The 24,397-nt window shown below is 45.4% G+C and overlaps 2 protein-coding genes across 2 annotated transcripts in view; one reads left to right on the forward strand and one right to left on the reverse strand.

Annotated features, from left to right (window-relative positions):
• ITGB5 (integrin, beta 5) overlaps positions 1–9,281 on the forward strand; it is a 45,751-nt gene extending 36,470 nt beyond the window's left edge. The window contains exons 8-12 of the mRNA XM_009996027.1: positions 3,184–3,406; positions 4,068–4,171; positions 6,773–6,889; positions 7,972–8,138; positions 8,674–9,281. Of these exons, the coding sequence (XP_009994329.1) occupies positions 3,184–3,406; positions 4,068–4,171; positions 6,773–6,889; positions 7,972–8,138; positions 8,674–8,769 (707 nt within the window). The 3' untranslated portion in view covers positions 8,770–9,281. The remainder of the gene's footprint in view (positions 1–3,183; positions 3,407–4,067; positions 4,172–6,772; positions 6,890–7,971; positions 8,139–8,673) is intronic.
• A 10,423-nt stretch (positions 9,282–19,704) lies between these two features.
• Positions 19,705–24,395, reverse strand: UMPS (uridine monophosphate synthetase; the record flags this gene model as incomplete). The annotated part of the gene is made up of 5 exons (XM_009996217.1): positions 19,705–19,965; positions 20,759–20,873; positions 21,329–21,504; positions 22,155–22,823; positions 24,317–24,395. Coding segments are annotated over 5 exons (1,221 nt in total), but the record flags the coding sequence as incomplete, so codon positions are not given.
• Positions 24,396–24,397: the final 2 nt, after the last annotated feature.

Below are 24,397 nucleotides of genomic sequence, written 5' to 3' on the forward strand. Positions count from 1 at the left end.
AATACACACTCTTTCCAGATGTTACAGGCTTTGAAGACTGAAATATCTTTGCTGTTAAAGGTCAACGTGGAAATTCCCACTCTTGGCACATTCCCTGTGATGAGCTTCAGCCAGTGGCTTCTTGCATGGGGAGCCAGTATGGCCAAGGCAGAAAATACATTTCAACATGTTTTGAAATTTCAAGCTCACTCACCACACTTAGTCACCCTCATATAGAAGGGTTTTTCTTCATGCCCTTCAATAAACAAACCCATTTGCTTTAAGATGATGTTTCTTAAGTTTTCCAATCCCAGTGTTTTAATAGGCTGCAATATTTGGAAATGGCTGTTTCCCTTCCCTGGAACAGCCATTCCAGGCTTCATCCCCCCACTTGCCGGGGGCTGGAAGGGATGTGTGGGTTTTCTAGCCTCCTCTACTAACAGCTTTAAAAACTAAACCATTTCATGAGCAATAGAACTTCCAGAGATGGATTTAGAATGGATTTACATCTTGTGCTGGCCTCTGTGGTGTCCAAGAGGCATTGAGCTAAGGCTAACGATGCTGGGGCTCTCCCTGTCTGCCCAGGAGCATCAGAGTAGCTCCCACCAGGTTTGGACCAAGTGGTGATGTGAACACCATCAACTTGCTTGTCTTGGCTCTTACAGCTCAAATTACAATGTGATTAAATACCATACACATGGATTCCTAGTGCCAGCTGCTTTGCATTCCTTGAAATAGTGCCCATTTAAGAAAAAATGTTATTTATAGCTAATTTTGAAATGTTCATTGCCATGAAGGCACCAAACTTGCTGCCTGCAAGGGCCTGATTGTCTGAATTAGTTGTAAGAATCAGCCAACCCATTTGGTTTGCTTGTGAAAGGAGGGTGAAGGGGGTCCTGCTCTGCACCTGCAGTGGTGGACATCGCTGTCCCACAGGCTCTAAACTGGACCTTCACAGGGAAGGGGCAGACCAAACCTGCCTGTAAGGATGTGTGTGGGGAAAGGGCAAGGCTGTCTCTGTGAAAGCAAGCAGAGGGAGGGATTTTTAATCTCCATCAGATGTAGGCAGGGAAGGAGGTCACCTCTAGAGATCTTGTAAACACTACCTCCCGTGTCTAGCAGTGTTTGAGTTTGCAGGCTGGATCCAAAGCAAACGGTGGGAGTGCAAAAGAGGCTGCAGGAGGGCAACTTGGGATGTGCTGGGACATACGAGATGCCTTGTAAAACAGAAGGTGTTGCCATGACTTTTGGCAAGGGTTAGAGCCTGACAATCCACAGCCTCTCTGGTAATCTTGGAGTGATGAGAGAGACAGGAAGATCAGTGGTTTTGTGCCGACGAAAGGAGTGTGGATGTAATTTATCTTGTCTGAGGTGCATAAGGCTGTTTCCAGTGGGAAAGCTTAGCTGTAATTAGGTTGTTGATGAGCCTTGTATACAAACCCTTCAGCTCTATAAACTATGTCTTCAAAGACATCCTTTCTCCTAGGGACCGACCAAGGAGGAATTTGAGCAGTATTTCCAGTGAGCTGATGGATGCTTTTCTGAAACCAGATGCTGGGCAGCCAGCCACTCCATTTACCATCACTGAATGCCTTCGAGCCTGTTGACTTTCTCAGCCTGTCACTAAACCTCAGAGCTGCAAGGGGATGCTTGGCTAAAGGAGAATCCATACTGGATCATTTTCTTCTTGCACATCTGCTATGATGTACCTTCATGGTACTGACTGGGACACAGACGTCTGGCTTGGACACAGGAGTCAGTGCTTGTTGATTTAATTTAATAATTTATATTTTTTTTAGGTGTTTTAAGGTTTTGGGGAGTACTTAACTAGGACAGTTAGCAAAGCATGGTAGGAAAGACCTTATGAAATGGTTGACCTCCTAAGCTTTTTGGTGCTAAACCCTGTGTTCAAAACCAGCAAGGAAGAACTGCTCCATTTCCATCTTAATTTTTCTCCACATAGACACAGAAATAAGAGGTTAATTTGTATATACCAGCAGCCAACCCAGTAAACATAGAAGCCCTAGCAGGAGCCCCCTGCTTTATGCCATTTTGAATGCCTGGCAGTAATACTGATCTCCAGAGCTCTGGGTCTGCAGTGAGCAGGGAAGTGTGGAGGAGGAGAAAGCTTCTTGCTCAGTGCTGTGGTCTGGAGTAGGCTGGGCTGGAGGTGTGGCTTGGGTCCCCCCCTTTACTGGCACAGAGGCTGTGTTAGCAAAACCTGCTGCTGTAGCAAGACTGAGCAGAAAACTGGCCACAGTTTGGCTGGGCTGCCTCTTGTTTGTCTCTGAGATGGACACATCTGGTTTGAGAAGCAGTATTTTGAAAGCTGCTGCAAGACCTTTCATCAGCCTGAGTATTTTTACTGCTCCAGTAACAGTGGAGATCATGGTACTAAACTGCACAAGCCCTCCCAGCTTGGCCAGAGCCTTCAGGAGGGCAGAGTAGGGAAGCTGAGTGATGCTTGGGCAGTGCTGGCGACTGAATGACAGAGTTGCTGCTCCCTTTCTGTGCTCTTAGGTGTTAATGTTTGCTTGGTGGTGTCAAACACTGAATGGGGGTGAATGAGGAGGTTGCAAAAGGGCATCCTGAAGAGAAGGGAATACTTGGGAATCCTCATCAGGAGAAAGGAAAATAAGAGAATAACCAGTTTGAAAATAAGAGAATAATCAGAGAATAACCTGGCTGGAGCATGCTGTCTCTAGCACCTAGTCCTGTCTGGGCTCTGCAATAGTAGGTGGTTGTTCCTCACATGGACACACTGATTTTGCAGTCTCCACCCACAGAAGGATGACAGTGCTGTGCTGAGCAGAGGTCCCAGGTCCCTTGAGATAAAAGTCACCTCCTCCATCTGCTGGCTGTGTCTGCTTGAAGGGAGCTGCTCTCTTCTTTCTCCCTGTGGTCACCATCACTGCTAGTACCTCCCAAAGGCAGTTTATCACCCTGTCCTGGCTACCTCATCCCACCTAGGAAGGGAGAGGTCTTGAGTGGCTATTGAAGAAAGCTGGAAGAGCTGCAAGTAGGTATTTTTTACTGCTACAAGTAGGTAATTATTTGATATCTAGCTGTTTCCCATCACCATCTGTTTGATACTCTGCCAAGAAAGGCAGCTTTTCCTGCTGGTCCCTCCTGCACAGGAGCAGCTGTGGCACCTGGTGCTGGCCCAGGATGCTGCTGACATCCCTGCCCTGCTCTCCCCTTCAGGCCATGGCGAGTGTCACTGCGGGGAGTGCAAGTGCCACGCCGGCTACATCGGGGACAACTGCAACTGCTCCACGGAGACAGACAGCTGTGTTTCCAGCGACGGCCAGATGTGCAGCGGCAGGGGCACCTGCGTCTGCGGGAGGTGTCAGTGCACTGAGCCAGGGGCTTTTGGAGAGACCTGTGAGAAGTGTCCCACCTGCCCCGGCGTCTGCAGCACTAAAAGGTACCCGGGGGTGAGGGTGGGTAAGGAGGGATTTCTTGCTGGTGGGAAGGGCAGCTCTTTGGTTCCTGGGAGACTTTTCAACTAAGAAGTTACTCCTGCTTCATCAGGCAGGGGTGACTGGCCCCAGGCAAGCTTGTTGCTGCTCAAATCCCACACTAAGCAACCCAGGAGTATCCCAGGTAGGGAACCAACAAGCATTGCAGTCCTTATAGAGGTTCATGTCCCTTTTTGTTTCCAGTGCTGTCCTGCTCTGCAGGATAGGGAGACAACCCCAGTTTTGCTGCACCCTAAGCTGCACATGCATGGGCCCAGAGAGCTGCAAGATGTAGAGGAGGGGATGATGGGATGACTCCTGCCTCGCAGTGACAGAGGTGCCCTGGGCACCCACCTCAGACTGGCACAAAGCAGCAATACTGTCTGCCTTGCTCCCAGGCAGGATGGAATTTGCAGTAGCTGATGGGCAAATAGTCCCCAGACCTAACAGCTGTTTTGCACCTTCATTGAGTCCACCCCTAGAATAAATCCATCCTTGAGCTGGAGATACTTGTGCAGACGTGCAGCCTCCAAATGAACACCAAGGAATCCCTTTTTGAGGGGGCACCTCTATATTGATACGGTTTCTGAAGGGTGTTTAATCTTCCCCTTGTGTGTCTTTCTGCAGGGACTGCATTGAATGCAAGCTGTTTAACTCAGGAAGACTGGCTGATAACCAAACCTGCCAAAAGCACTGCAAGGATGAGATCATCACCACTGTGGATGTTCTTGGTAAGTAGGCAGCCAGTGACTGCAGCACTGGACTCCTCTTAACCAGACTGACACACACCTGTAAAGAAAGCCTCAGGGGACACCTAGTATTCAGAAATGCATGTGTGTATGTAGTATGCATCTGTGCATATGGGGTGTGTGTCACCCTCTCTCTGGGCTGTCATTTGTATTGAAGTAAAAGGAACTTTGATTTTAAATAACGCCTTAAAATCAAGATGCATGAGGACTTACTGCTGCTAGTGCAAGGAGCAAAGAGAGTAGGATGAGCCAGAAGATGAGACGAAATCTGAGAGAGTGCAGGACAAAGTATTACTCAAAAAAAGCATTTTCTATGCTTCTGAGAATTTAACTTGGGTGAAGTGAGCCTGTAAGAGAAAGCAAAGCTCTTTTGGAGATAGTGAGTTCTGCTTTGGTGGAACTGACTGCTCATCACCTGCCCTTTATGTCCTCTTCTAGAGATCACTCCACACTCAACAGATTACTTTCTCCTTCTTTTCAAGCTCCATTCTGAGAATCCATGGTTGCTAGTTGGGGGAGTAGAGGGCACCCAAACTGGGACAGCTTTAAATCCTGACTGTGGTCTTAGCAATACCTCTTGGAGGGACAGATGGAGATCAAGCAGGAAAAATTACTGTCCACATCTGACATTTCCTCATCTTCCCATAGTTTATGGAGGTAGAAGGGCTCTAGCTTGGTCACCCTTTCTTTCCCTTCCTCCTGAGCTGCCTGCAGATGATAATTATCTCATTGTCTCCTCTTATATCCAGTGTCTACCATTTAAGTTACGACCAGCAGGGTTTCCTGCCTTTCCCTTTAGGAGTCTTGCTCTCATTCTATCCATTTTTCCTGCAGTTTACCTGGGAGTGCACCTACACCAGCACATTGCAGGAGGTTACAAGGCACTTCCAAAACACACAAAGCTCCTTCCTGGTGCCTGGCTGGCCCTCATTTCTTAGGGGCCAACAAATACTGCGGATTAAAGTTCAACTCTCCTGCCTGGGTGTTGCACCCTGCCAAAACCAGCTTTCGTGTTGACTGCACCCTGGGAGTGAGGCAGGGCTGTAGTTTGCCAACCCCCCACATGGCTTTCAGAGAAAAACACAGCCAGATTTCTATGTTAAAGGCATTCTGGAGAATTGTGCTTATTCTCCTGTTGAACTTGTGCAGTCAGATTGTGGGTGGTGCTGAGCTCTTGGTAGCTCAGGGCACCCTGCAGCTGGGAGATCTGGGCTACTAGAGAAATAGGTAAAGCAAAATATTCCTAGAGAAAGTGCTTGGGGACTGTGGACTTTGTTACAGGCAGACTCAGCCATATCCTGATGTTCAAGTGCTTTTGTGTTATGTAGCACATGTTAAAAGTCCCTGCTGAGAGGCTGAACACTGATATTTGTGACAGAAGACATAAGTCTGCATTGTCCTGGCAGTGGAGGATGGGACCTTCTTAAATATCAAGTTGCAGTGAACACACCCTGGGAGTTCCCACATGCCTTTTGGCTCTGGGTGTGAAGCAGCCAGTGCTTCAAAGCTTCATAGAGCAGAGGCATCTATCATTGGACTGATGAGCTAGAACTAGGCCTTTTGGGAGGTTTGTGTGACTTGCACTGGATTCTGCAGGATCGCCTTCACTTCTGCAATATTACATTTCCATTCCTGATGGTTTCAGAGAGGAGCTTTAACACAAGAGGAGCAGGACAGTTTCAGTGAGCTGAGGCTGCCAACAGCACACATCAGTGGACCTGAAAGTCTGATGGGGCCATCATGCCTGCCTCTGTGGATGTGTGATCTCTGAAACCTAATGAAGACCAGCAGAGATCATTACTATCGAGCCTTTAGTCACTGTCTCTTTTAGCAGAGTAATGGTGCAAGGGTGGGATTGAAAGCAACTGGGCCTGGAGGAACTAAGATTTTCTGCTCAGCTCACGATGGCATTGAGTCTAGAAACATGGAAGGTTTTAAAAATATTAATGTAATTAGTACTTTGCTTTATAGCACTCAGCACTTCTCCAGCCCTTCCTTAGATACCATTGTGTACATAGAGAAGATTCTCCTATCTCTCAAGGTAGGAGCAGATGAGGTTTGTCCACACCAGGAGCCTCATCAGGACTCACCAGAGGGTCATTTGCATCTGGGCTCAGAGCTGTTGAAATGGGGGGTATTAATCTTCCAATTGAAAGCAGGTCAAAGGTATTGAAAGGAAAAGATAAACAGACAAGGGAGAGATAGGGATCACGTGAATTGTGATCAAACTGTGCTGCTTTCCAGGCTTGTTCCCTGTTCCTCTGCTCCCTGGCAGCAGTGGGGAGCCCTGCTCAGCTTGCAGAGGAGAATTGTGTTAATTCCTAATATTAAACCTGCCAACTAAGTAAAACAAGCTCTACATTGCAGCTTTTGACATGTTCTGTTAGAAAGGGGGATCACGTCAAAATCAGGGGCACCCTGACGATTGGAAGTTGTTGGGAGGAATTACCTTACTAAGAAGAGGGTGTTGAAAGCATTTGTGTAAGAAATTAGGATACAATAGTTCTGCTGTCTTTAGGATTATTATTATTTTTTTAAATATAAAAATCCAAAATAAAACACTGTGACTGCACCTCATTCCAGAGACAGATGACCCGAACGCGATCCTCTGTGCCTACCCAGTGAACAACTGTGTCATGAAGTTCACCTACTTGGAGCTTGCCAGTGGGAAATCCAACCTCACCGTCCTCAAGGAGCCAGGTTGGCCTTCCCTTGCATTTCCTTTTAGTGGCACAGGCTACCTCGTGAGAAGTGACAGGCTGCTGGAGGCAGAAAGGCTGGTTTCACTGCCTGCATGAAAATATCTGCATGCAGATGAACCTGGATGATTTTAAAAAAAATAAAAATGATGTGTTGACAGTACTGGAGCCCAGCTCCAGATGCTCCCAACTCAGTAAAAACAGGACTGTGGCTGAGACTGAAACATGCACCTGAGCCACCAGGTTTGCTAGCAAGCAGCTGAAGGGCTCCCTGCCAGCTCGGGAGGCTGAAGTTAAACCCTATGTTGAAAACACATGCCACGCATTGAGGTGGTGGTATAGCCAAAAAAATCTAAAGGGGAGACCTGATGCTGCTGGTTAAGTTGGGATGCTAGGAAACCCTCCCACCACCTATGGATTTCTGCATTTCCAAAGAGCCAGTTTTGGTCCAGGCAGCATAAGGGCTGTGTGTTCCCACTCCCCTCCCCAGGCTGCAGCAGACAGTTATGCTTCCCAGTGTTATTTTAATCATGTGCAATGCAGTTTCTCAAAGAAAAGCCCACGTGGTGTTGCAGGACAAGCTGGTGAGCACCCAAAAGTAGCTTCTTGTGATCTGTTCTGGTCCTCTGAGACACAGTCCAGTATGGGAAAGACTGAGATACCAGATGTTTTATTTTATTTGTGCTGCAGCTTGCACTTGATTGAAAGAATAGTTGATTAGTGGATACTTAATATACTTATTTAAAGTGCCTAGTGATCACCTGTGTCCATGTCCAATGTCAACTGGCATTAAAACCAGATGTCACTGTTGGATTGTGACACTGCAGCACTGGTCTTCCCGTGAAGCACTGTGTGACATCCTGGCTCTGGTGACATCCATGAGAGCTGTGCCTTTGACCTGCCTCTAGCCAGGCATTTAAATTTTTTTAAACCCCTCTGGTTTCAGAGAGGACTGTTGCTTTTTTAACTTTAGTCACTGGTGCTAGTGCTGTTCACTTGCTCAGAGGCTGCAGTCCAGGTCATTACATCCCAGTATCCTGATCCAGGATACAGAGCTAATGACCTTCTCCCCCTTGTTACCAGCATGCAGCTCAGCCCCCAGCGCTGTGACAATCGTGCTGGCAGTGATTGGCAGCGTGGTCCTGATTGGCATCATCCTGCTGGGGCTCTGGAAGCTGCTGGTCACCATTCACGACAGACGGGAATTTGACCGATTCCAGAGTGAACGCTCCCGGGCCAGATACGAAATGGTGAGCGTGGGGCAGGGGTGCTGCTGGCCTGGGGGGATGGGGAGGGAGCTACCAGGATGTGCTGGCAGCAAACAGTTCTGTGGCGATGGAGAAGGGTGACAGGCAGAAGGGATGCAAGGTCCAGCACGTGGCAGTGCCCTTTGCTTTTGGCAAGTGACAATTATACCCAGCGCTTGGTTTCATCACACGTTTCCCAGCAGTGCTGGAGGGGTGAAAGATGTAGGGGAGCAGGGGCTAAGCTCTGACTTGTGGCAGGAGCCAGGTTGGTCAGGTCTACGAGGAAGCCCTTCAGGGAGGCTTTAGGTGGGGCTGCCCAGCATTTGAGGGATCACCTGTGCCTGCAGACTGGCCAGAAAGTGGGTCTGGTGGGCAAACAACATTTTTGGCTCTGAATGCACATTTCAGTCAAAGTCACATGCAGGGGTATCTCCAAATTAACTGGGACAGGAAGGGGGGTTTATACAAGTTTTCATCATGACTTTCAGAGGACTTTGTTCCTTACCTTTATTCTTTTTGTCTGTTCATTTCTCCCAAGGCATCCAATCCTCTCTACCGAAAGCCCATTTCCACACATAACGTAGAGTTCACGTTCAACAAGCTCAACAAGTCTTACAACGGTACAGTTGACTGATGGGGTCTTGGCACCTGGCACTGCTGTGGACAATTGCTTGACTGTATGTGCTGCTTCCCCACTTGAAGACGGGATCCTCTTCAGGGGCAAGAATCCCTTACGACAGGACTGGTCAATGACCAAAGCCAGTTATTTGCACAGTAAAGAGAAAAGTCTGGTTCATCCTGGAGGCACGGACACGAAGGCAGGCTCCCCACCTGGGACTCCTGCTGCTGGACTCCTAGCTGTGTGCCACTCTGTACCCCAGCTTTCAGGATATATTAAACCTGCCAACTAAGTCAACCAAGTGCCATATTGCAGCTTTAGACATATCCCTTTAGACAGGGTGACTAGGTCAAAAACCAGGGGAACCCATGCCATTGCAAGTTGTTTGGAGGGGGTAGGGGTGGGGGAATTAGCTTAAAAAAAGGAGGGTTTTGGAAGGCATTTGTGTAAGGAATTAGGATACAGGAGTTCTGCAGTCTTTAGGAATTTTTTTTTTATATAAAAAACAAAATAAAACTATTGTGCATATATGATGCTGTGAGTAGAGTTCATTGTTTCCTTGCTGAGCTCCCCCCCCAAAAATGCTGGGGCTTGCTCCTGCAAGTAACAGTGGTGCTGCCTGATTGATTTATTAATAGAATCTTATCAGGCAAAGCATGTCTATAAAAACAGGAGCTGGAGCCGCAGTGGCTGCTGCAGAAGGTATGTTGATTTAATATCCTGGTGTTGACCCAGGGCAGGGAGTGCCACAAGGAGCTCCTGCTCTGTGCTGGTGGTGTTAAACAGACTAGAAACTGGTGGGAGCCTGAGGGACATGGGTGTTCTTGGGGTGTGCAAGTAGGCGTCTGGCCCATGTGCCTGCAGGAGGACAGCTGGAAGCACAAGGCATCTCACCCAGACCTTTGGCTCCTTACCAGAGGACCAGAGCTGTGAGGTCCAGCAGAACCCAGCTGGAAAAGCAGGGGACTGCTGAGCTTTAGCCTGGAAAGGGAGGGAGATAAAACCCAGTGTTGTTGCTCCACAACATACATTTTCTTTGGTTTTGTTTGTTGTTTTTTTTTTCCCCAAAAAACCCTGCTCCCCCAGCCCCATCTGCTTTCCTATGGAGCTGGGGTTTGAGTTGGGCTGCAGCTTTAAACTCACCAGCCTGCAACAGGGCTGCAGCCATGGTGGGAGAGGAATTGGAGCAGTTGCTACTGCCTGTTTTTGTTTTTTTTTTCCCCTTTTTTTTTCTTAATTTTCTTGTTTCTTCACCCCGAACAGATCACGCAATAGTCAGCTGGAGGAAGCTTGCCAGGGAAAAGCAAAAACAAATGGTGCTCATTGTTTTGACTTGCTCTTCTCATTGGAAAAGGGCCATGGGCCCATCCTTCTGGATTTTTTTTTTAGATTTTTTTTTTTTTTAATTTGTTTTTACCTCTATAAACAGAAGCTCTTGTTTGCTCAGTATAAACAGCTCTCCATCAAGAACTTTATGGTCATCCCCTCCTCCTCCTACCAGCAGCACTGAAGAAACGCAGGACACCACACTAAAAATAGCTTGAAATGGGGATTTTTAGGAGTGCAGCAAGTGGCACACTGGCTCTATCAGTGCTGATCAGGTAAGGTAAAAAAAACACCACCAAAAAAATCCCTAAAATAAAAAATCCCAAATAAATTAAATCCATGCCCTGTCTTTCTACTTGATTCCACTGAGTCTGCCCCAGTAGGAAGAGAGGGGGTGCATATATCCTGAAAATGAGTGCAAGGGCAGGGTCTGGTTAACTGCTGGTGCTGCCTGGTGTAACTAACCTACCATGGGTGTGCTGGAGGCTGTGCTGCCTCCTGCCCAAAGCCCCACCAGCAATGGGACACTGAGTTAGTGCTGAGAGACAGGACAGTCAGGCCAGGCATGGAGAGAGGAAAGTTTGACTCATTGCTAAGGGGTGACTCGGGTAGGGAGAGGAGGAGAGCAAGGGCTGGGGACAGAGTTGCAAGTGCCCTCCTTTCCCTGCAAAGGGACACTCAGCTGTGGAGCAAATGGGTGTGGGGAGTAAGCAGGTGAGGGAAGGTCCCACAGGCTAGGAACCCAAGAAAGTGTAGCCAAAAAAAGGAAGGAAACAGAGTTGGTGACTGTCAGCAAAAGGCATCTTGCTGCCAGGGGTGCTGTGCCAGGCAGCACAGAGCAGAACTGTGGGTGTCTCCTGAGAACAGCAGTTGCCATGCTGGGGTGTGGGAAGGCTTCAGCAGCCTGGTCAGGCTGGCTTCAGGTCACTGCTGCTATCAGAAGGTACCACAGTCATCTCATATAAATAAATAAATGACACAGTTTCTTGTTTCTAATTTTTGCAGGCTCTGATCTGCCAAATTTAGCTTTTGCACAAGGTTGCATTAAAAAAAATAAAAAGAAGAAGAAGGAAATGATGCTAAGAGCAAGAAGGCTCTGCTTGGCCGTGTGAGCGGAGCTGCCTTTACTCTTGCAAGGTTAGTGCCAAGCAGTCATGGGAATGCTGTATTTCAGTCAGCAGCAGCTTATTTGTGTCTGTAAATACAGGCAGCCTGATCAAGGCTAGCATTCCTGAATGAAAGCTACAGCAGAAGGCATCGACGGGTCACATGTGATGGAAAAACGTCAGCTCTTGTCTGGCTCAGCTGGAATCCAGATGCCATTGCAACCCCAGCTCCTCCTGCTTCCCCAACCGCAGCTGGAGGCCATTGGGGCTGGGGCTCACCAGTACTTTTCTCCCTGTGCTGCTAGTGTTTCTGGGGGAGAGCATCACATTGCTCCTTGGGAAGAGGTGGTATTCATGAACACACAAATACCTCTTTGCTAGCTGAAAAAATAGAACCCAAGGCGCAGGGATTTTGGGTAGCTGTGAGGGATGCTCCCCCCCCGAGTGAGCAGTACCTTGGGTCAGACATCACCAACCCACCCTGAAGCTGCTACAGCTCATGCCTGCAAGAGCAGAACACCTACCAGTCCATCACTTTGCAAGGTAGATGTTTGTGCCTGCCTCCCCCTCCCCGAGCCTACTGAGCCCCCCTGCACAGCAGCAGGTTGCCCAAGGCCAATAACCACACAGGGACGTCTCTGAAGGTCACTCCTCCAGGCTGAGACACCCTTCACCTGGCATCTGGTGTCTATAACAAGGTAAGTGACATTTCACACTAAGCCTAAAGGTATGGTGTATCCAGCTATAGCTTAATTATTAGAGGTAAAATAGTATGTTTCACTGGTAGTGGTAGAGTGTTTTACCACTGTCTAAATCATCATCTAATCACCAGATAAATTATCATTTAATTAATACTTTAAATCATTGTCAAATAATTGTTAAATCACTGTTTAATTGTCAATTATTGCTTAACCAGAATTTGATGACCATTGGGTTTTCATTTACTCATTGATGAATTACAATTGGATCATCATTTAGTCATTAATAAAACCCTTCTAGTGAAGTCCACAATTATGACTTTCCTTAATAATTCACCTGTGACAGCAGCCAATTGTGGGAGATAATTTCTGTTTGTAGGTTCCTTAAAGTATCCATAGTAACATTTTGGGTCATTTCAAGTGCAGTGTAAATAGTAAAACCAGCTTGTTCTAACTCAGGGACACCCAAGTGTGGAAAGAGGCCATGTACAAATGTGTGGAACTTAGATGGGCCTGTTCCTGCCTTTTCAGGGATCCACCATGCACAACGGCACGGAAGGTTTGTTACCTCTCTTCTTTACTTCATTACACTTTACTACTACCAAGGTAAGTATAGTTACAACTGGCAAAACAAGTTCTTACAAATTGGCACCAGAAAGTAAACATAATTTTCCACAGCTACAGCCTAAATATTAGCAGCAAGTCTGTACTTCAGTATTACAAATTACCACAGAATTACCTACCGCTAGTAAAACAGAAAATAGATCCATCAGTAATTACTTAAATGCGGGTTTCTTTTCTCTTTTATTTTCTTTTCTCTTTTCTTCTCTTTTCTTTTCTTCTCTTTTCTTTTCTTTTCTTTTCTTTTCTTTTCTTTTCTTTTCTTTTCTTTTCTTTTCTTTTCTTTTCTTTTCCTTTTCTTCTTTTCTTTTCTTTTCTTTTTTCTTTTTTTCTCTTTTCTTTTCCCTTTCCTTTCCTTTCCTTTCCTTTCCTTTCCTTTCCTTTCCTTTCCTTTCCTTTCCTTTCCTTTCCTTTCCTTTCCTTTCCTTTCCCTTCCTTTCCCTTCCTTTCCCTTCCTTTCCCTTCCTTTCCCTTCCTTTCCCTTCCTTTCCCTTCCTTTCCCTTCCTTTCCCTTCCTTTCCCTTCCTTTCCTTTCCTTTCCTTTCCTTTCCTTTCCTTTCCTTTCCTTTCCTTTCCTTTCCTTTCCTTTCCTTTCCTTTCCTTTCCTTTCCCTTCCTTTCCCTTCCTTTCCCTTCCTTTCCCTTCCTTTCCCTTCCTTTCCCTTCCTTTCCCTTCCTTTCCCTTCCTTTCCCTTCCTTTCCCTTCCTTTCCCTTCCTTTCCCTTCCTTTCCCTTCCTTTCCCTTCCTTTCCCTTCCTTTCCCTTCCTTTCCCTTCCTTTCCCTTCCTTTCCCTTCCTTTCCCTTCCTTTCCCTTCCTTTCCCTTCCTTTCCCTTCCTTTCCCTTCCTTTCCCTTCCTTTCCCTTCCTTTCCCTTCCTTTCCCTTCCTTTCCCTTCCTTTCCCTTCCTTTCCCTTCCTTTCCCTTCCTTTCCCTTCCTTTCCCTTCCTTTCCCTTCCTTTCCCTTCCTTTCCCTTCCTTTCCCTTCCTTTCCCTTCCTTTCCCTTCCTTTCCCTTCCTTTCCCTTCCTTTCCCTTCCTTTCCCTTCCTTTCCCTTCCTTTCCCTTCCTTTCCCTTCCTTTCCCTTCCTTTCCCTTCCTTTCCCTTCCTTTCCCTTCCTTTCCCTTCCTTTCCCTTCCTTTCCCTTCCTTTCCCTTCCTTTCCCTTCCTTTCCCTTCCTTTCCCTTCCTTTCCCTTCCTTTCCCTTCCTTTCCCTTCCTTTCCCTTCCTTTCCCTTCCTTTCCCTTCCTTTCCCTTCCTTTCCCTTCCTTTCCCTTCCTTTCCCTTCCTTTCCCTTCCTTTCCCTTCCTTTCCCTTCCTTTCCCTTCCTTTCCCTTCCTTTCCCTTCCTTTCCCTTCCTTTCCCTTCCTTTCCCTTCCTTTCCCTTCCTTTCCCTTCCTTTCCCTTCCTTTCCCTTCCTTTCCCTTCCTTTCCCTTCCTTTCCCTTCCTTTCCCTTCCTTTCCCTTCCTTTCCCTTCCTTTCCCTTCCTTTCCCTTCCTTTCCCTTCCTTTCCCTTCCTTTCCCTTCCTTTCCCTTCCTTTCCCTTCCTTTCCCTTCCTTTCCCTTCCTTTCCCTTCCTTTCCCTTCCTTTCCCTTCCTTTCCCTTCCTTTCCCTTCCTTTCCCTTCCTTTCCCTTCCTTTCCCTTCCTTTCCCTTCCTTTCCCTTCCTTTCCCTTCCTTTCCCTTCCTTTCCCTTCCTTTCCCTTCCTTTCCCTTCCTTTCCCTTCCTTTCCCTTCCTTTCTCCCTTCCCTTCCCTTCCCTTCCTTTCTTCATATTAATATATAAATATATATACTAACATATTATCTATTCTATAGTAGTTATTAGATGTAGTATATTGTTATATGTTTTATATGATATATTGCATATTATGTACAATGTATATGTTGCATACCATATTATAGATATAAAAATATATTTCATATATATTTTAATATAAGCAAAACTGTTAACAATACCAAGTGCTCATCAAACCGGTGTCTGCAGTGAGGCCAATCAAACCCATCCCAGAAGTGGGGCCACATGACAACAGATGAAGGCACCCAGGACAACGGTCTGCATCATGGAGCCAGGAGCCAGCCCCATGTCCCAGGAAAGGGTCCAGTCCATGTGGAAATCTTGCCAGAAGAGGGGTTTGTGTGCAGGAAGGAGGCCCCATATTTGGTATAAGGTAAGTTCTGTCTGTATTAAAGGGACATAAAGAGGCACAGGCCACTCCCACCCCCGGAGCAGCCCATAGATGCTGCTGATTTCTATTTTTCACTTGTCACAGACAATAACCGGTGACATTTTCTATTCTCTCACACCACTTCTTGTTTTATCAGACTGTTTTCTGTTCTGTGAATTAGAACAGCCAATGGCAGTTACCAACAGTTACTTTCTCAGGATGTTTTCCCCCTTTTGCAGACTTTTTTTTTTTCTTCTTGACCCTGCCGAGACCCCCCGAGAACTCTCCCAGAGTATAAGTTACTGTTATGGTTCCTTGTTATTCCACGTCTTAATGGTATCTTGGGATGTCTCTGGTTTCTTGGTACTCAGCTGCACTTCAAAGCTACCAGCTGTGCTCCCCAGAGATGCTTCTGGCCCCCAGGCCTGGTTTCCAGGCTGGCAGGCATTTATTTCCTCTGGCAGTATTTGAGCAGAGGTCTTCTTTTCCATATTTTCCCCTTAAAACCAGGTTACCTTTATGGCTACTCCCACCATCAGCCTAAAACGACACCTCTCAGCAAAGCAGAAATGATCAGGTGCAGGGACCGCTGCAGAATTTCCCAGTCTAAACAGTTGTGTTTGTGGAAGTGTCTTTCGTAGAGCTACTGTTTGTTGATCCAAAACAACTGCATTAGCATAGCTTCTCCTGCAGTACCCATTTGGGCTACACACAGCCTATGTCATTCCACCACACCTGTGCTCAGGAGACCATGCTATAAGCAAGAACTTTGCAGTTACAGTCTTGCTAGAGCTTCCTCCTGCTCTCTATACTGCCAGCCCCACCAACCCTGCAGTTTCAGCCCCTGGCTGTGTGTAGCATCAGCTCATGAGATACACACAGTTCAGAGGAGGACAAGGGTCACGCAGTAACAGAGAACCAAGCCCGAAGACAAAGTCACCCCAGACAGGCAAGCAGGGTCACCACTCCCAGCCTGCAAATGCCTGCCAAAAAAGTTAAGAGAAAAACCTGAAGCTGGAGCAGGCACCAGGCTGAGTTCTATTTTGCTGCAGTGTTCAAACACGAAGCTGTACTTGTCACTGTGGCACAGACAGACCAAGAACCAGCAGAGTGATTACAAACAAACCAAATACCCAGCCTGTCTAGCCCACAGGCCAGTTGTCTGCCTTCCAAAACAGACCATTTCCCTGAGACACTGACCTCCAAAACTCAGATCTGGGAACAAACTTCCGCTGGGTGTTTCACATTCCTTTGGTCCTGTTCCCTAAAGGCAATGTTTGTGTCACTTGCTAAAAAAAAATAATATAACCACAGCAACAGGCTTCCCAAGGAAATTTAAAGGGAAGTGATGCAGTTAATATTTTTGGGATTAAGTCTTAAACAAAATGTCACAGAATAAGCTGTGGAAACTCTGATATGACCTGTCAATTATTGGTTAATATAGCAATGTTGATACTGTGACATACAAATCATACTTTTAAGGCTAAAAGATTTAACTCTTCTGGTTTTAATTTGGTGCTGGTTTATCAAGATCTAGCAGGAATTTTAAGGCCAAGTCAAGCACTGTACGTAGGCAGTTATAACAATTAAAGTGCCCAGTCTGGGCTTTCTTGACACAGCACTCCTTGTGCTAGACAGTTACCCACAACCTTGGGCAGATAAGTGAACTTTTCACACAAATCCCAAACGCTACATAACAATTCCTTAATTGTTCCAGCCTGAGGTCCCTCATACAGTTCCCACTACAACTTGCTCAGAAAGAGCAGCAGGTCAGCCCTTGTTCTGCTGCTTGTAACAGGGTGCTCTACCTCAGTGGGCCTGGCTCAGCTCCCTTTTGGGATTCACTCTCTCCCTGTCTTTGAGTTTCTCTGCCCCTGGCCTGGAGTTGAAGGGTTCTCATGGGAAAGGGCATAGCAAACTTGGAACTGGTAACAACCTTGGAAGTACAAATATGAATGCAGAGATAAATGAAATAACTTGCTTAATGAGGGGAAAGACTTTTTTTGGCTTTTCCTTTGCTAACTTTTTGTTCTTCAATACAGGATTTTGGACGTGTAGCTAAGATGCTAAATGACAGCACCCAATCACTTTCTTCTGTAAAAGCCTAGTCCCGTCTTTCATGGGGGAGAATCCTGAATCTCATTCTGTCCAGTGGGGATGCCTGCTTGAGTGGTTATTCCTCAAGAGGTTGAGAGAAAGGGACACCTGGCCTTGGCCAAACAGAGGGTAAGAAATACCAAATCCCTCTCCAGGAGTTTTTAGTAATATCTTCATTAGCTAGCTTTACATCTTAAGAAAAGCTTTAACTTTTAAGCTTTGGAATTTTAAGACTTTATGATCCTTTTAAGCATAAGAGAAAAAAACCTGCAGTTGAATTATTACATTGTCTGTAGGTATTGTTGCATCATTGTTTTAGCCCCAGTGTGAGGCCTACAGATAAGTCAGTTTTTAGTACTCAACCGATCAGCATGTGTGTTACAGTTACTGCCTATTCGGTTATTGGGGTATTTTATTGTTGATACCTTCTTGTTTATTACCCTAATACTCTGTTTTGCCACCTCAATATCCTAACACACTTACATAATCTGATTTATGCCTTTTTAGTTTAATCTTTAAGATCCTTTTACTATTCACAATAAACCCTGTTTTGTGCATATACATCTCGTTTGCTATTTTGTCCCACTCAGGACACTGCAAGCACTGACAACACTTGGTCAGTCTCATTTCAGTAAGAAAAAGTGTAATATTTTTTTTTTCCTGTTATAAACCATACTACAGAGTAGATTAAGGATCACAATTTCATACAAACACCTACTTGCCAATGAATCTGAATCATGTGATAACACAGAAATTCAAATATAGCCTTATGCTTCTACCCCAGACTCAATCAGATCAGAGAGTGAATTGCAAGACTTTCAGATTCATATATTATGATGCAAATGAGTTTTGTAAATTGTGACCTAGTTCCCATGTTAGGAACAGTTGGGACCAACAGCAGGAACTGCATGATCAATGTGAGCAGCAGGGGCAAGCAAGGAAATTAACATTTGTTCTTAATTTGAAATGGATTTTTAATCACATTCAGGTGCCTCAAAGAAAGTGCACACGCTTGTTTATTATAATCACTCTGACAGAAGAATGCATAGGAGGAGGTAACATGTCTTCGTTTTGCTAACTGAAACGTTTGGGACACTGGTGTCAAATGAAGAGCCAGAGTGCAGCTCTTTCTGGATGATTTACTGAGTGCACGATGACAGACTGTGAAATGAGGTTTTGCAATCGATCTGTTCCTCAAAGAACTTGTTTTGAAAAGAAAATGAATTGCAAATATCCTCTAAAAGCAACTGGATGCTAGGATCACATCCATCTCTCCCAGTCCAGATGCTCTTTTTTTCAGCTGGAGGCCTGATGAACTAGTTCTCAGCAGATGTCACTCAGGGATTGAGCTGCAGAGATGTCAGCGACCCGCTTCACACGGCTCAGCGGTTAGTGGAAAACGCGGATCTCAACAGTCTGTTTGCACTGTGACAGTGAAGCTGAACTCCAGCCCGAACCAGCTAGCTGGTGAACTTTAAAGAGAGTATCAGCAAGAATGTAACTTTTTAAAAACCAGACAGAACCTCATGCTAGCCTATCTAGGTACCACCACTGGAAACGATTAGCTGTAGAAGAGTTAGGGCGTCGACTACTCTGAAAAATAGATTCTCGGCTCCCTCTGGTGGAAAAGCCTTGTTTCTGCTGCTGGCCTCAAGGCCTTCAAGGTAATTAAGATGGGATAGTACATAAATCCCAAATCCTCCATTCACTGTGGACTGGAACTTCATAGAAGTTTAGGTGAAGTATCACGACTCAGACTGTTGCAGGACGGCAGGGAAAGGCAACATACTCATCAAATCCCAGCTGCAGAAGGTGGCCAGGTGAGCTTTAACCTTTCCTGGATGGAGTTCTCCAGGTATAAATTATGGTACAGAGACAACTCGCGAACCAAATAGCCCCAAAGAAAACAGAACATCCCCTGAGTAAATTCTAATATTCTCCCCATAGTAACCACCTTCTAAGCCCATAAGCAGACCCTTCACCATGGGTAGTGGGTTGTCCCCAACAAGGTTGTCCATTTCTTAAGTCTTGCTGCCAACAGAACACTGTCACAAATACAAGAAGTGCAATGCAAAGCCCTCAGATCCAAGCCTGCATATCTAACAAAGGAAGCCTATGTGCTTTGCATCAGCACAGAAAGAGCAACAGTCCAGAACCACATCACCCTTGGTCTTTGCCTTCTTGACAGCAAGGAAAATTCAAGCCCATCTCCACCATACACACACTAGATATATTTAGTTATTCCATCCTTTCTAATAAAAACTAAGCATACAGAGTATGATTTCTACTTCTCTGTATTAATCATGAAGGGTGAAAAGTAATTTCTGGAAGTAGTCCAGGTATTGTCACAAAAAATGTCAAAAAAAAGAAGTATGTTTTTGTTTCTCCTTAGAGGAATCAACACTAATAAAGCACACAACTAGTTGTTCTGGCAAAATTCTTTATAGCTCCTGTAAACAGTGATGAGTAATTCCTACAGAAAGACTTTTATAATGGGTTCTGAAAACAGTATTTCACACTGCCAGAGCAGAACAGTTGCAGAGCCAAGGAAAGGAAAACAGTAGCAAAATGTTGTTATTAAACACCACATTATTTCACAGTGTGAGATGAATATCCATACAGGGTCCTTTGAAACAGCAGAACTGAGTAAACCTGCAGGTGAAGTTTATTAAACAGGAAAATATTGTGCCCACAGTCAGAAGGAATGTGAGCATGGAAAAGAAACAAGAGCAACAACAGCCTACCCTTGGAATGTTCTGTGCACCATTTTTCAGTAGAGAAAAGTTATTAAGGCAAAAACTGGGCATGAAGTCTTGCTTTCATAGATTCAAGTATCACAACTACCATGGCAAGTACAACTTGATCTGTGTATGTGCAATAAAAAACACTTTCGCTAGTAACATTGTTCTCCAAGGCAGCTTTATACTGGCTGAAGTGTCCATGTATTTAATGGGAAGTCTCACGATAATTGCAGCTCCACCAGCTTTGCTTACTGACCGGGAAAGTGGTCACCTTTCAGTCTTCTGCATGAACACCAAGCCTGCTCATGTAGCTCTCCCAAGCTGCCTTCCTGTACTTCTCTGCTTCTTGGAGACGGTCTGAAGCTGACAAAATGCCACGTCCCACAATGATGATATCTGAACCTTTTTCACCAATAACTTCCTTGGGGCTCAGGTACTTCTGTCCAAGGTTATCACCTGAAATAAAGGCATCATTTTTTTTTGAGCTGTTACAAAAATGTATCTAATAAAAACATGGCAAGAGATGCAGAGAACAGGTATGCTGTTCCAGCTCTCACCTGAAAAGACATAGCTAGAAACTGTCTCCAACTGAAAAATCCCACTTACTACACAGATGAAATTTGATGAAGAGCACCCTCTTTTTTCATTATTTACCAATCACAATAGATTAAACAGTTACACAAAGAAGCTACTGATCAGGACTACTGAAATAAACCTTAGCCTTCTTAAAACAGGCAAACCCCCCATACATTCATGTAAAAGCTTGTGATTTCACTTTAGGTTTCATAAGAATTAAGTATTGTGAAGAAACACATCTCCCCTACTGGTTCGGTGATAACCTGTTCAGCCAATGTAAGACTTCCTAGATACTGCATCTGTATCAGTATCAACAGGATTACAGTTAGATTTCTGTATTTGTTAAGTCTTTTTTTCTAGTCTTACTGAGAAGTTGTACCTCACCTAACACGTATTTGAAGACATGTTTCACATGTTTTAAGGACTGTGCTTTTAGGTATGCAGAGACCTCAGCACATGAACAAAGCTGGACAGCCTGCTGGTTGCCTTTCACGGCTCCCATGAAAGGCAAGAGTGTACCCAGGAATATAGATGGCAGCCCATAATAGCAAACATAGACTCCTCCTGCCAGAAAATCCACAACCAAACCCTCTTCAGAAGTCACTTTTTCACTGAAGACTAGATCACTTAATGTTTTTACAAACAGACTATAAATATCTCAGAAAAAAATTACCTCCAGTTTGCAGCTGCACCCCTGGAGTTAAGTGAAGAAATTCCGGTTTATTAGTAACTCTAGATCCAGAGATGAATCCAAAAACAAAATCTGAGTTGTCTTCAGCCATCTGCACCTGAAGATGATCAGTAAAGTTACAACTGACACAGCCAAAATAACCTTGACTGGCAATCTGGTTCTCATCCACCCTTTCACCTGATGCTGTGCAAGGCAGGGGTAGAAAACACCCCTTCTTGCTTTACAAAATGTTATGTTTCTTTCTATAAAATATTACAATAATTAATTTAAACTAATTAGACATTTATTGCTTAAGGAAAAAAAACACAGCGGAGGATCAACAGCAAATTTGGTGTGTTCACTAGAGTTCAGTGTGAACTCTGACCACCTTACACCACGAGCCTACACCTGCAACTTTTAGACACCACAATGTCAGATTCCTGAGTCTCCACAGGAAAAAAACCAACAACAATCTGTTGGAGCTGGAGACACTTCTGTAAGTGCAAATATTAAAGCACATAAAACCTCCCTGTTACAACACTTTACAAGCTTTTAACCCAAAACAAGACTTACTGCAGCTTTGGTGTATTCACCCGTTGCAAGAGACCCTTGGGAACTCATCTGGGCAACCAGGAGACAGCCACGCTGGAGAGGAAGACCTACTTCCTTCAGACCTTTCACAACTCCAGAGCCTGGAACCACGTGGGCATTAACCACATCTGACCAGGATGCGATTTTGAACACACCACCTGAGAACATTTATAGGGAGAATCAGGAAAAAAAAAAAAAAAGTGTTATTAGAAATGTAGAAAACAGGAAACACGAATTAAACAGAACCAGCTGCAAGCTAAATCAGTCACATTTTAAATGACAGTTTTACTGCTGGAGCTTGAGTTACAACTTCAGTCTCATCTGCCAGTCCCAACAGCTGCCTAACCACAATGCATAATCCCTCTGTTTTACTCCTCACAAACACTTCTTCCTATCTTGCCTTCATAAACATCAAGGAGGTTATGGTAACCTATAAACCTTCTGTCACAGGCACTACCTTTCAATAGAGCATGCTGATCATATGGGATGTACAGAGCAGAAAAAGGGAAAAAAATCATCCAGTGAAAGTAGCCACACTGTGTTTCCTCACAGCAAACAACTACTCACAAGTACTTAGTAAGCACAACCATAGCTTCCTAAAAAGGTCTAGGCTGGAAGGGACGTCCGGAGGTCACACCCTCTCAGAGGGCTCAACTTCAAAGCTAGATCAGGTTGCTCAGGCCCTTGTCCCCTTGACTCTTCTCCAAGGCTGGAGATCATCCACAATCTCTCCTGGCAACCTATGCCAGTGCTGCAGTTATGCACACTGGCAGCAAAGTTACAGTAAACCAAGCTTGATGATAATCACCTTCATATTGATGTTTCACTGTGTTTCCAATGTCTGCAAACTTCCTGTCTTCGAAAATCAAGAATTCATGTTGATCTGCGAGTGTTCTCAACTGCTTTACTACCTCTTGAGTAAAGTCATTCAGGATGTCTACATGAGTCTTCAGGATACAAATGCTGGGGCCCAGGGTGGCAGCCAACTGCAGCAGCTCTTTGGAGCTAGTGACATCAGCAGAAAGGCACAGATTTGTTTGCTTCTTTTCCATGAGGGTGAGCAGCCTGGCTGCAGTGGGATGCAGCCCGGGCAGCCCGGCACGAGCGCCAAAGCTCAGCTCCTTGCAGAGCCTCTTGGTGGGAGCAGGACCGTTCTGAGCCACTGGCTCAAATACACTTCCCTGGATGAATTCCTTCACCTTTTCAACCATCTCCACGGCCACTTCTCCTTGCTGCTGGAGAATCTCCAACACCCCAGACAACGTGCACACAGAGTGCAGGCGAATTCCATGTTCCTCTAACCTGGCCTTCCCACCCTGCTCCCTGTCCAGCAGCACCACGGCATCCGTGACTTTTAACCCTTCTTTCTGAAGAACTTCTGCAGTTTCCAGCACACTGGATCCACTGGTTACCACGTCTTCAATGATCAAGCATGTTTCTCCTGGGTTAATGGTGCCTTCCACCAGCCTCTTAGTACCTTCAAAATAAAAAGGCAAATGCTCCACTAAATGAAGGAAATTTAACAAACCCCCCAAAACTCAAAAGCATCCAAACTTAAACGTGCTATAATAATATAAAGATTTGCACATTTGCTCCACATACAAGCATAGCTGCAGCATATCCTGAAGTCCAGTGGAATTGGACCTTCCAGAGAATAGAAATTTCACAGCACAAAGAGGTTTTAGTTCAGTTGTCACAGTACCAGCTCAGTCACTGAATGTGATTCAATTAATAAAGACTGTTACTTCTCCAAGCTAATAAAAGACTTTTTCATGTTTCCAGAAGTTATACATTCCATTAACAAAGCTGAAATATTAAGTGCACAAATTAAACCTTTGCATGGCTACAGAAGTTTAATTATTGCCATGAATCGAGTGACCAGAATTAAAAAAACTCTTTCCTGCAGTTATTTAAAACAGCTTTAAAGGAGCCAAGTGCTCTTCAGCATGCTTCCCATTTCCCACAGGCAACATTCCCTGCTTAATGTGCCTGTTAGAACAATCAGGAGAAAAGCCCCAAGTGCCTTTGCCCTGACCAACAAGAGGCACATATCCATGAAAGGCCCCAGGGGGCAAGAACAAAGGATGCCCAGCATTCCCAGCAGGAAACCAGTGTGAACACCAGCAACCAGAGCCCTGCTTGGACCATGACAGCCCAGAGAGCCCCTGCAGCTTTTGCAACCCCTGTGACACCAGGAACCTTGTGCCAGGCAGTTAATGGCCCTCACAAGGGGGCCATTAGGCCTTGTGAGGCCATTAGGACTTGTCCTTCACAAGAAGGAACAGCAGACATCTTCATGCCTGACCCACACAGGAGTAACGTGTGGTTATGACAAGCATCCCTTCTAGTTGAACATTGTTGGAAAAGTATAGGTCATATCTCATGTATAAATCCAGCTGTTAAGGCAGGTTAATGCTCCAGTCTTCCTGCCCCTTCCTCTATCAAAATCAAATACATGGTCCATAGGGTAGAAAACTGATTGCTATGCTCATTGTCTACAGGACATGAAATAAAAAAGGGTTTGAGAGGTAAATGAAGATGAAACTAGAAAGGCTCCTTTTGGACTTGCAGGAAAGTTTGGTTTGGGGGGAGAAATGAGGCACTGATCTCAGTAGATCAGACAGATCAAGTTGTACATTTGAGTTTCTGGAAGAGGCCGATAACCCGGTACGGGTGCCAAGGGAATAAAAGGAACTGCTGAAGCCAAAAAAGAAGCACACACCCCTTTTCCAGAGTCTCCAAACCAGCAGGATCCAAGCTGCAGCCAAAGCAGCAGTCAGCTGATAGAGCCTGACCAGGCTGGGATGACGTGGGAGGTACATTTTTGGGGGGGAAAAGAGGCTGCTTTTTAAACTCGAGTGGGAGCTTTAAACTGGAATCCCATGTATCACACCAGAACCACAACATTTATAAAGTCATTTCCCAAACAAGCCAACAATCAGACCCGAATTCTTCACGTGGGGTTTTTACCGTAGTCTTTTGCTTCCTTTCTCCTGATAAGCATGGGAATCTGGTGCTCGGAGCAGATGATGGTGGCCAAAGGCAGCGCCG

Source organism: Chaetura pelagica, unplaced genomic scaffold, assembly GCF_000747805.2.
Source record: "Chaetura pelagica isolate M959 unplaced genomic scaffold, ChaPel_1.0 scaffold3, whole genome shotgun sequence".
NCBI classification, from domain to species: Eukaryota; Metazoa; Chordata; class Aves; order Apodiformes; family Apodidae; genus Chaetura; species Chaetura pelagica.